Source organism: Phaethon lepturus, unplaced genomic scaffold, assembly GCF_000687285.1.
Source record: "Phaethon lepturus isolate BGI_N335 unplaced genomic scaffold, ASM68728v1 scaffold1851, whole genome shotgun sequence".
NCBI lineage: Eukaryota > Metazoa > Chordata > Aves > Phaethontiformes > Phaethontidae > Phaethon > Phaethon lepturus.
The window spans coordinates 9,613-22,115 of NW_010515317.1; the positions used below are offsets into that span (position 1 = coordinate 9,613).

Genomic DNA, 12,503 nt, shown 5'->3' on the forward strand with positions numbered 1-12,503 from the left:
TAAAGGTGAAGACTACTTGTTGATATGAATCTGTTTCTCTTTCTGATACTCCTTTCTTGTCTCTGTGTTCAGAAAGGTAGTATCTAGTTCTAGTGCTGGCAGTGTAACTTCTAGTGTAAAAATCCACAGTGCTGGTTATTCTGTAGCACTGTTAAAAAGAATTTATCTTCCTGTTTGCAGTTAATGAGTTTTTCCTTGGTCAGGAATCCTGTTTTGTCTAAGAATGTGAAACTTCATGTTAACACAGGGAATGCCAGAATTGTCTCTCTTCCTTTCCACCTCCCCCAGTCCTCCTCACACAAATTATAGGAAGTTTTCTCTTTGCAATACACTAAGTTGACAAAAATCCCACCCGTGTAGAATTCCAGTTCCTAAAGCAACCTGCAAAGGGGAACTTGTGTGTAATTCTGATTCACGTATTACCAGAGATGAGTATATTTGATATCTTATAACTGTGTCAAGAGATTGCATAAAGTTAAGGACAGAAGTAAAACACACAAAAATAGTAGAAGCCATTATCTTAGTGGAATAATTACACTTCAGAGCTGCGCAGAAGGGGCCTAATTCTTGTAAAATAGTGATGCCAAGGTGGTGCTGAAGTACCAGCATGCCTTTCTACACAGTAAGACAGTAGCAAATGCAATGATCTTTAATAAATAGATTGGAAAGACTTGGTCAAGGATGGTTGTAATGAATGCTGTCTTGTCCCATAAAAGGAAATGGTCTCCTCAAATTAATCCAGATATTTGTAGGTTTTGTAAAGAATACTTTTTCTATTTGAAGAAAAAAAAACCCCAATAAAACCATTAATTTGCTGCTGAAAAGGTAAAAGAATCAAATTTCATGATTGATTAGTCTCTTTTGAAATTCTGGAGACAGAAAATTTGACTCCTGTATCTTCAGTATGCCCGAGTTGAAAGTAGCCAAGCTTCTGAATGTAAACTGCCTCCTCCTCATGGAAATGCCCTTTTGCATTTTGTTATGAAACCAGTGCAGTAGACAGGATGTTTCTGTCGAGGGGTTAAACAACCTAATTTTACCTTACATATTTCTGTTGCTTTAACTATGGCTTCCAACTCTGATGTAGACAGTTGTGTACGAGTAAACTGTATCCTTTCTAATGAACTGGTACGCACCGATAACAAGTGCCATACGTATAAAAATGATGATTCTTCTCTGTTTTTTGCTGTGCCAAAGCGTTCAAGCCTACTCCAAGGAGCCAGTGACGACTAGGAGTCACCTGGAAGAACAAAAATACGGAGGAGATGTCTATCCGTGTGTGACAGTAAGGACTAGTGAGTATCCCCATGATTCATATCTGTTCCACTTTGTAGGTAGACTTCAAATCAAAACAGGGCATTTCCTTAAGTCTCAAAGGTATAGATTATGCTAAAAAGATTTGTCAGTGCTAGTGTATCATTAATCTGTGTCTATTTATAAGGTAATCTAAATCAGCCAGCAGGTTTATGCTAGTATAGCTTATGTCAGTGCTTAAAATGAAATGAGCTGTCTCTGGAAAGAAAGGGGAAAAAAAAGAAGGGGGACCCCCCCAACCATAGCTAGTTATTGGCTAAAATGGCTTTGTAAGGTTTTTGTTGAAGTGAAAAAATTTGTTTAAAATTGTGCTTGAGAGACATTACTGTACCGGTGATGTTTGTAGCTGTGGATGTAACTCTGCACGGTACAGGAGAACTTTGCAGTACCTGGCTGTTTGTACTAGTGGAGGGTGATACTTTACTGTGCACCCTTAGATGCCCGTTACTCAGACTTGTGGCTGTGTGTTAGTCTTTAATCCTTTTTTAATACAATATATGACTATTTCTATGATAGCAGAGCTTCAAAACCAATTAAGCTGATGGCACAGTACCACTGTTTATATCAAGTTAGCTTCTTTTGTAGATCATGTATAGCGAGTTGAAGATACTTAACTACTGAAGGTGACCTTAGTTGTCTTCTGCAAAGTGGGCTAGTTAAACTGGTTTGCTGCCAAGTTATTTCCTTTTGTACCAGCAGTGTGCTGTAATACCGTGTGTTCATGTGTACACATTTAATATTGCCCCAGTCTGGTTTTTCTCCTTGTCCCTTAAATAATTTTTCATCAATACTGCTTTTTACCTTTCTGTGACTTTATTATGCAATCATATGGGTTTTGAAATTATTTCTGAGCAGGTGCTAGAATTTGGGGAAAGCTTGTTTTGTCATGGAAAATGACAAGCTATTCTTCTGAGCCTGGAGGAGCATCTGGTTTTGCAAAAATCACTTGTTTAGTCAAGTGTGCAATCTAGGTTTTAAAACTTAATAAATGCCCTGCTTCAGCTCTCATACACATGATATTCAAAGTTCAAACTGTTTGCCAGACTTCAAACTTCCTAACCATAGAGTCATCATTAAAAGTTTTTTGGTTTTTGGATGTTTTTTAATTTATCACCCGGAAACTGAGAGCTACGTACATCTGATGGTAATTGAAAGTTGCCTTCTTGTTTTCATATTACTGCTTTTCTGTGCAGGTATCAAATGTGGAGAAGTTTGCAGCCCACAGTGGTCTCAGAGAAGTGATGTGATCAGGTAAAGTCTCTTCTTTGTTTCGGCTTTATGTGCATGTCTCTTTCAGCCTCCAGTAGTGTCCAGAAGATGACAAATTGTATTTATTGCCTCAGTGCTGTGGGAGAGGAGTAGCTAGCTTGTGGCTCTAGAACTGCTGAATTGCTCACAAGCCAGTTGCATCTCAATACAGCTCCCGTGCTAGAGCCGCGCCGTGTGACAGACAGGGTTGTGCTGGTGTGGTGTTTTCTGGGTCCTTTGCTGTGGGAAGAAAATCAGTGAGGGTGAGTGGTGGCCCTACCAAGCTATCCTTGGATTTGCAGAATCCGTTTTTGCTTGTGAGTGTCTTTCTGCCAAACCATTAATGAGCTGACATTTCATTTCTTTCACTTTGGCACTAGGATCGTAAGTGTAAGGATTAGAGAGCTTGTAAAGCCTGGTGGGACCGAGGCCGTTTTTGTGACTTACAGGATGTCTTGGGTTTGAATATGAGGCCGGAAAGGAAGCATGCAGTTGGGCTGTCTGCCTGTTTGAGAGGCCAGCGCACTCATTTGTATGGGCTGCCTGAGCTGGCAGGACCGTGAGGTCAAGATGGCTTTGCGTTGTTGAGGGAAATGGGGTTTTGGTTGCAGTAAGTGTAGCTACAGGGAGAGATTTTGTATGGCAGTCTGATGCACGCATCTTTCTGCAGTGGCCTGCCCTTGAATGAGAGGGGAGAAAGTGTAGGTGGGAGCAGAGAGACTCGGTTATGGTGGTCCTGGTTTTTAGCTAATTTTGTCCCTGTTCTTCTCCCTGCTTTAAATGCTAGCGCTATATTTAGCTGTGCAACACTCTTCCTGTGCTTAAATTGTCACTGGTTCCCCTGAGCTTGAGGGGAGAGAAGGCAATAAAATAACTGATAGAGTATGATGGGTTCAAGTAAAAGGAACATTTTCTTGCCTTTTTTTTCAGATTTAGCTACCAACTGAAGTCATTTAACAAGGCTCTTACCATGCTGGACTGAAAGCCTTTAAAGCACAATGAGTGTAGGATACCATGAGAGTCTGTTGTAGGTCTCTCTCCTGAAAAAGGGGATCTATGGTGACAATGCAAATTCTTGTTTTTGAAGAAGGGACACATATATGGACAACTTTAATGTCTGTGTATTTGTTTGCTCTTCAGAGTCTGCGTGGTTTTAATGATAATCCTCTCCAAATGGGGATAGTCACTCTCTTGACTAGCCTATAGAAGGCAAGTAAACATCCTGTAGCTGTCCCATTTTTAATTCAATGTGCTGGTCTTAGTTTCTGTAAGCTAACTATATTTGGATGCAAGTATAGTTGTGGATGTTCATGTTATACCTTGCAGTATAACACCTAGCATGCAGTATTTCTCACCAGTAGATCACAAAGCACTTGATAGAGGAAGTGCTGGTTGCTTCCCTTTTTTCCAAATAATGAAACTGATAAAGAGAAACAAAAGGAGTACTGCACATGTAGACGGAAGAAAGTTTGTGAAGCTCCCAGCTCTTCATTCTATCCCTGTCTTCCAGCTACGAAAGAATGGTGCTGGAAGCTGAGATGATGTTGTCACATGTTCATGTGTGCAACTGAAGCTCTAGTCAGAATCAGCCTTGAAAAAGCATTTCTTATCCAGAAGGTGAATTCTTGAGAATTACACGGGACAGTATGGATACACAGCTCACTCCTCTCTCTCTTTCTCTCTGCCTCTCCTCGCAGGTACCACACACCAGCAGAAAATTTGCATGAACAGGGAAGACCAGTGAAACAAGCCGTCGCAGGGGTAGGCTTGTGTTACTCCTTATTTCACTTTTTAGGAATAGATAGCTATTTGAGATCATAGATTTTTGCACTCTTCACTTAACATACTGTTGATTAAGTAATGTATTTGTCCCTGTTGTTTTTCGTGGGGGAAGCAGGAGCATTATTTGATGAGTAGCGCTATCACAAAGGGTTTCCCGCTGCCATCAATTTTGTTTCTGGACTATTACGAGCATGCTGCACTATACTATTTTTATTCTTCCCCTTTAATGTGTTGGGTATAGCTTCAAAATCTTTAGTGCACAGACTTAGTTGACCTGCAGAGCTGTACTACGGTATCTTTAGTCTTGTTTTGTTTTGTGAGATAGGAAGTACATCTCTTTGACTTCAATCTCTGGTCAGGATTGATATAAAAAATAAAATTTTAATCATGGAAATCAGAAATATTAATCTCAATCTCAACTTCATATCTACATTTGGAGGCTTTGATGGCGTTCTTAATGCTAGCCCAACCCAAACTAACTTTCTGCCTCTCTTGCCTCCGTTTTGTTTTGAGTGCAGCCCTACCTGGGTGCACAGTTGGAATGCAGTCATCAACAAAAAATGACTTTGGAGTTTGCTAGTTGGATGTGTGTACAAAAACCCTTCCAGTTTTATACATGAGCAAGATTTTCTGCACTACCCCCCAGCAAACAAACCTGTGCTTGCCTGCTAGCTTAATATCCTTTTGTCTAACAGAGACAGTACGGAGATGGAATCTCAGAAGAGGTGTTACTCCAATTAAACCTGGCACCTGCTCTGTCCAGAAAGTCATCTGCCCTTGATGGGGAAGAAAAGAAATTCCCAAGCTCAGAGAAAACAGCGGAACACTTTTCTCCACTCACAGAGGTACCATAGCTGATGGTCTGTTAGACAAAACAGAAGGCTGTGAAACAGATGCAGGGAACTCCATTTATTATAGGTGCTTCTTAAGGTTTTTTGGAACCTTAAGAACTTGCATTTAACCTGTTACCGAGTATCTGCAGCTGTGACTTCACAGTGCAAAGGTCAGCAATAAAGCTGGTTTTAAGGATTTCATATGCTCCACACACTCCTTCAGTTGTGCTAACCTAAGGGTTTGGGGGGCTTCTGCTACCAGGACAAAAATTAGTCCAGGTTTAACAACAGTCTCCCGCAGCAGCACTAACCTGATTCATACAGTTATATTGGTGATAGAAGCTGCAAATAAGCTTTTGCTGATCCACGGTGTTGCAAGGCTTGTAGGGGACCTGAGCCTCTTGTGTACATCCTCAGGATCTCGCAGAGTCACATACGCACGCTGGGCATGGTTGCACTGCGTGTAACAGTGGTCACGGGAGTTAACTTAGCTATGCTATTCAACAGGGAGTGTGAGTTTAGGTTCCCCTATTTGTATGGATTTTGGCTGCTTTTACTCTTTGGAGTTGCAGTCGTGTTGATCTAATTGAGCACCTCCTTTCTTGCCCGTTGAGGACTGACTTGGAAAAGGCTAGCAAATCCAAAGTTTACGAGTCTGCAGTGTGATGCTCAGTACGAGGAAAACCAGGTGTTTTCTTACTTTGCTAGCCCAGAAACAACCAAGAAGGAGATGCTGTTGCAGATCAGAGTGTTTTATACTAACAGACTTAGTGGTTTATTTGCATTCCTTAAGCAGATTTAGATGGAAACATCCATATTACAACCAGTTGCCTGTGCAACCTGGACTCCTGATTGCCTGACTCCAATGTAGCTGCCTCAGTTTCCCCCTTTGCTGTTACTTCAGTTCCCTTTGAAGTCCCCCGCCTCCAAATTCTTTCAGGCTCCTGACTTAGCTGCCTTGGTATGGAGAATGCCTGCTGGGGTTGGCTTAAACCTCAGTACTGTGAGGGCTGCAGCATCACGTGGGAAAGGTGTTTGCTGCACTTCGTTTTTCAGCTGCTTTGGTGTGTTTGCTAGTCCACGTGTTTTATACCAGCTTCCTTTGTGAAAAGAAGTGGAAGCAAACCTGGGCTCTAAAGTTCAACATTAAGATGCTGAAACAAACAAACAAACAAAAAAATGCTATTGTTAAATTAGCAAAAAACTGGCAAAGCCAGTTGCTCTTTCACCTGAGCTTAATTTACAGGCCTTGTTTCAGCTGAAAGCTGCCCACAGATTAGTGTGCTCCATACTCTGTTTTGCAAGTCCTTCCCCATTTAATTGTTCATTTCAGGCCATGGAGAGAGAGGTCTTTGCCGCGTTTGGCAAAGGTGAGCCAGATGAGATCATGAGCAGTGCCTTCAAACTAAAGGTCACTCGTGAGGACATCCACACGCTGAAGAACCTTCGCTGGCTAAACGATGAGGTAAAACTAGCTGCAGCACAGTGATATTCTAATTCAGCATTTACTTAAAAATACTCCTGCCTAGAAATATCTGTACAGTTCCTATGTTAGGTACGTAAGGACCTACTGTTTCTTGTATTATGCAGCTTCCAGGAGTTAGTCAAGGTTGTTGGAGTGGCTGGCAGGTGTTTTTGTCAAACTGCAGAAGTAACCAAGTGCAAAATTCTCAGAACAAAAGCTGACAGCTGAGGCTGGAGTTCCCTCAGCTGCGTACTTTGGAGGGGGGCAGCAAAGACATGTTGCAGTATTTTTCATTTGGTAAGCTAGTGCCTTATTTTACATCTCAAGTTTACTGTCTGTGGTACAGGTCATTAATTTCTACATGACTCTTCTGGTGGAAAGAAATAAGAAGGAAGGATATCCAGCAGTCCATGCTTTTAGTACTTTCTTTTATCCCAAACTAATTTCTGGGGGCTACAAAGCCGTAAAAAGATGGACCAGAGCTGTGGATCTCTTCAAGCATGACCTCATCTTGGTGCCGATTCACCTGAGAGTGCACTGGGCACTAGTGGTGAGTCAGCTGGCTTTTTATTTAGAATTGGATGGGGAGAAAAAACTAGCAAGAAAAGTCATTTAGGTTTTGTCGTGTGCGCAGCACAAGGTTGTGCTTTGTCTAACAGTCACCTTTTCATAACAGGTCATAGATGTCAGAAAGAAGACCATCAAATACTTTGACTCAATGGGACAAAAAGGGGACAAGATTTGTGAAACTTTGTTGTAAGTAACTGCTCAGTCACTGCTTTTATGTTGTGAATGAAGGTTTTTGGGGATTGTCCCTGTAACACAACTGCAAGTTTTCACATTTCTTGCAGATAATGAAACAGAAATCTTTGATTCGCTTGCTGCAAGCTGTGTGACAGTGACTACTTCTCTAGTCTCACATCGTCCCCTCTGCCCAGGGCTTTGGATGCCTGGATTCTGCCACCTTCCCACTATATGCACAGACAAAGCGTCACTGTCAAATACATGATAGCCCCCTGGCACACACACTGACTTTGTTAGTAATCACTAAAACTGACAAGAGGGAAGAATTCCAGGGAAGTGTTTCAGAATACCAACCTGACTGTAAAAGGATTAGTCTTCTAAGAGGTTTTTAACTTCCCCTTCTTTAAGAGCTTTTCAGACTGAAACTCAGTAATGCTCGTGCCCAAGGGTATATACACTCCTAATTTGTGATCACCTACACGTATACTTCTACTCTTTATTGCTTAACTCTTCTACCCTTTTCTTGTATTGAGACCTTTCCCCCCTACTTGTAATATTCATCCTTTCTACTGTAGTGAGCTACGTAACGTGCTCCTTCTCAGTTTGTCTGTACCTCTTCTGTTCAGTGTTTTAAACAAAGCCACTGTCTTTTCCCTCCAGCTTACCCCAGCAAGCTACCCTCGTGTCCTTACTGTGTGTTACTTGTACTTTTGACATTCTCCTTCAAGACAGATGTCTTGTAGCAAGCTTTTCCAGACTTATCAGCTGCCGTGGCATACACCTCAAATGTAACGGGTACAGTTTTTCATGTTGTGCAAGCCTTAGACGTGGCTGCCACTGATGCAGAAGTTGTAAAAACCCTTAATCCAACAGCTTTGTAAAGCAAGAGCACGAGGGCAGCCCCCCAGAGACAAACCAAGTGGTGTTTTAGTCCAGTGCTCTCCTGAGCAGTGAACAGCAGATGCCTGGGAAAAGGTATAAGAACAGGTCTGCATTGAATAATTTTTTTCCTCAAGACTATTATTCCAGCAGCTGGTGGCTTGGGAACTTCCTCCACCAGAGGTATTAGCCCGAAAGTGTTTGCATTTGTTCTTCCAGAGGTGTACCCCGTATGTGGGGTTAAGGCACACAGTGGTTTTATGGCATTATGGTTCCTTGCTTGGTTTTTCTGTTCCTCCTCTGACAACATGTGATCTGGGGTTTTTCGACCTCTACTAAGCAATGAGCTTATGCTTTTGTGGAAGGCTCTGTTGGAATTGTTGGTCTCATTCTTGACCGTTACCTCGCAGCCTCTCAATGTGTTTGTAAATTGAAGATTTGGATTTTTCCTCCAAATGCCTTAATCCTCTGCTGTGAGGATCCTCTGACATCTTACTGTCCTGCCATTCATCTTCCTGTGATCCTTCAGCAGCTCTTTTTTTGTTGGCCTAAATTAATGAACTGAGTGATTTTTGTTTTGTTTCAAACAGCCAATACCTGCAAGAAGAAAGCCGGGAAAAAAGAAATCTGGAACTGACTCTTTTGGAGTGGACTCTTCATAGCATGGAGTCACATGTATGTTGAGCACTACTTGAATTTGAAATGTGAATGTAACTCCTCGTCACGAAGGTCTTAACGCTTTCTAATACGTCCAAGCCTTTAGAGAATGGCCATAAGCATCTGTGTTCTTATGGTACCACATCAGGCTGCAAGGGGACCTTGGGGGATGAAATCTTGAAGCAATGCCTCTCCGTGCTGGTTGAATACTTTCTCTTTTTTAATTAGTCTGCCACATTAAGGTGAATCTGGCTTTGCAAGTAAGATTTAAAAATCTGTTTAGCCGTTGTCAGAGAACGTAGGCTTCTTGTTTGGAGCACAGATCCCGGCATGTGACAAAGCAAAGGGTTGAGCTGATGTTTCTTAACAAGTTCGCAGTAAAAAGCAGTATCTAAAGACTTGTTTAAGAAACAACACTGCAAACCAAACCTCAAAACACCTTGCAGGGAGGAAGGCTGCTATCCCTTCTCAGCCTGCCAAGAATTTGGATGGTAACATCCAAGTAAAGGAAGCAGAGGGGAGGGATGAGGTGCAGTTAATTGGGTCTATTCCTTGTGTCCGGGAGTGGTAAATGGATTATGCAAGTAGGTTCACGAGTGTCTGGTTAGTGTGTTGCTGGTATCGGGTAACGTGTGCTACTTCCAAATTGCTTTTCTTTTAAGATAGAGGAAAATTCTCCATCTTCTTTGCATTCATTAGGAAATCCCTCAGCAATTGAATGGAAGTGACTGCGGGGTTTTCATGTGCAAATATGCAGACTTTATCTTGAGAGACAAACCAATAACCTTTACACAGGTGAGTGAAGGTTATAAACAGCTCCAGACTTTTTTGCACAGACACAAGAGCCAGAGAAGTTACGCAGCAGCTGTTAATTGTGTCTGGGGCAGGGCCTGGGGTTTTGTACCTCTCCAGTTTGGGTGCATGGTTGCTGGGGCTGGAACTTCAAAGTGGCCTCAGCAGGGCAGAGCTGCATTCTCCATCCTTACGACTGGTATCTGCTTCCTAGTTGAATCGGTGAGATTCCTCTTGGGCGAGATACTGCAGCCAGTGGGTCTGTGATATCTGGCCTCTGTATCTTTTGGAGAAATGGGTTTTAACCCTTTGACCAGTTAAGACACTGGTTATTTCCCAACTCAGCGGGCTTTTATTAAAGTGCTTGTAAGCTGTTGTGTAAATCTGGAGCTGCGTGGGTGAAACCCATGTTGTACCCAAATGGCAAGTGTTGCCAGTTCTTAAAAGGAACTTCATATTAAAGAATTAACTGGGTTCTTTATGCATATTTTCTGCCTCTTTCTGTGGTGATGTTATGTTTAATGGGTTTTTCTTTTCTTTTCAGAATCACATGCCTTACTTCCGCAAGAAGATGGTGTGGGAAATAATCCATCAGCAGCTGCTGTGAGACATGCACTATTAGATTAACACTGTGATCACCTTGGGGTGACTAACTCTTATTTTAGTTACTTTTCTAATACTTTATTTGAAAAGGCAGCAGGCACACAAATTTTCCTGTTTAGGCTATGAAGTAGTGGTTAAGTTTGGGGTTGGTTTCCTGCTTCCCCCCCGCCCCCAATTTTAGAGACAGTAACTCTCTTTGAGATTAGCTAACGTACCTTAAGTGCAAGCCGGAAAGATTGCCGTGACCTTGCCAACGGAACGGTTAAGAAGAAATGCCATGAACCTCCGTCACTGAGGTGGACGCTCATACCTCGCAGCACATGTGGCCACATTACGGACAAATGGGACTCTCACCTGAGGTGGTGGTAACAGTTGTGTCACCTGAACCGATTTTCCCAAGGACCATGTGCTTAGCTACTGTTTCCTCAAGGAGAGTTTTCTTCTGTTTCTGGAATATCTCTGATCTACTTGATTCCCAAAACTGGATTTGTGATGACCATAGAAAGAAAGCATTTACCATCTTTTGATTTGTAACAAATCCATAGTGAAGCCCCTGTAGCTGGGGTTGGTTTATTGTTGGTTTGTTTCTTTGTTGTTTTTTTTTTTTTTTTTTCTTCTGTCTCCAGGGAGTTATCTAATGTGAAAAGAGAAGTATTTATTTCTTTTTATTAAAATAAATAAGTAACTTATATAAAAAGCCTTACTGGAAAGAAACTACCTGGTAATGAAATAGTGATTTTTTTTTTTTCTTTTTTTTTAATTGAAAAAAAACGTTGATGTATCAGTATGGTTTTTAGCTCACTTACAACCTGCGAGGAAGAAGACTCTAAGCCGGGATGACTATCAGAAAACAAAAGCTTCTAAAGCGATTGCCACACAATCCTGGAGGGGCAATCAGGATGTGGCACAATCCCGGTAATACGGGGGTAGGAGATTTCTCTTTGGGGTAACTCACACAAACAAAGCCTGTGTGCACAGCTTGGCGAACAACGGGCTGTCCGCTACTGGAACGGGTGTCTCCATGCAGTATTGCAGCATACCACTGCGGAAGCGGAGTAAAATGCATGTCAGACTGTTTCTGTAATGGCATAGTTCCCATACCATAAGGGGATTCCTGACTGGTGATGAGGTATCTCCTCTCCTCAGCTCTGGGGGCAAGATGGGGATTTTGAGGATATCCCCTCTGTCACTGGGGGTGCGATCAGCCTTCGGGGTGCTGCTCCTTGCCTGAGGATCGGCTGATAAGGCGGTTTATCTGTGTTGTGGGGCAGCAGCTGCATCAGTCTTTGCTTTCAAACTGATTAGCTTAATCCATCACAGAATCAGAGGAGATTCTCCAAAGAGAGATCTTCCCTGGATCCCTGAGGACTTGGAAGATTTTAGCCGTTGTTTAACACTGGGATGCAGTAGCCGAATGCTTTAAGTATCCTTTCCCCTTAGCTTTGGTTCTTGCCCTTTGGGGATGCAGTTTTGAGGCTGACCTTGCAGGCTGTGGATTCTGAAAGTAGAACTTTTCTTTTTGGGGAAAAAACAACAACAAAACACCCCTGCTGCCGTAAGGATGCATTCCAGGTCATCCTTGTACATGCCCCTCAAACAGAGGGGGCTTGGACGTTGGATGGAGGGAGCAGGATGACGCGGCCATGAACAGCTTGCCTAGATGTGCCACCAGCCGGTGCATTCCCTGTCCTCTGCCAAACCAAAAAGCACTTCTGCGGCATCAGCCCCCTTAGGGGCTGCCTGCACCCCTCACCTGGAAGTGCCCGTGTGGTTCTGGCTGCTGAAAGCCTCCGTGGAGGAGAACTTGTACCAGTCGCATCCCCGCTGCCTACAAGGTCACCGCGTGGGCTCTGGCCCTTCGGCTCTGGCTTGGGTCCCCGTGAGACCACCCCATGGGGAGAAACAGCCCCTCAACACTTGGGCTTTGGGCGAGCAGGTGGGTGCAGGACGTGGAGGGGCTCAGACAGCGAGTCGGGGTCAGACCCGTCTGCGCTGTGTCCCCCAGCGCCACGCCGGCCCTGGGACGGCAAACGTGAAAACTGCTCCTCTCTTTGCTTGTGCTGTAGGTGGGGCAGGGACTGCTCTCCCTTCCCTGCACCCTCCCAAAACAGGGGCATGACAAGTGACGTGGTCCCCCGAGGCGCCCTCCCCGGTGGCAGTGTGTCCCCCATGGGTGGGAGGGAGGG

General features: G+C 43.3%; 1 protein-coding gene across 1 annotated transcript in view; it reads left to right on the forward strand.

Annotated features, from left to right (window-relative positions):
* The window catches only part of SENP2 (SUMO1/sentrin/SMT3 specific peptidase 2), a 16,979-nt gene extending 6,658 nt beyond the window's left edge, over window positions 1-10,321 (forward strand). Inside the window, exons 8-17 of the mRNA XM_010295664.1 lie at window positions 1,198-1,295; window positions 2,508-2,565; window positions 4,260-4,323; window positions 5,040-5,189; window positions 6,511-6,642; window positions 6,989-7,192; window positions 7,319-7,398; window positions 8,856-8,940; window positions 9,622-9,717; window positions 10,259-10,321. Coding sequence (XP_010293966.1) covers window positions 1,198-1,295; window positions 2,508-2,565; window positions 4,260-4,323; window positions 5,040-5,189; window positions 6,511-6,642; window positions 6,989-7,192; window positions 7,319-7,398; window positions 8,856-8,940; window positions 9,622-9,717; window positions 10,259-10,321 — 1,030 coding nt within the window. The remainder of the gene's footprint in view (window positions 1-1,197; window positions 1,296-2,507; window positions 2,566-4,259; window positions 4,324-5,039; window positions 5,190-6,510; window positions 6,643-6,988; window positions 7,193-7,318; window positions 7,399-8,855; window positions 8,941-9,621; window positions 9,718-10,258) is intronic.
* Window positions 10,322-12,503: the final 2,182 nt, after the last annotated feature.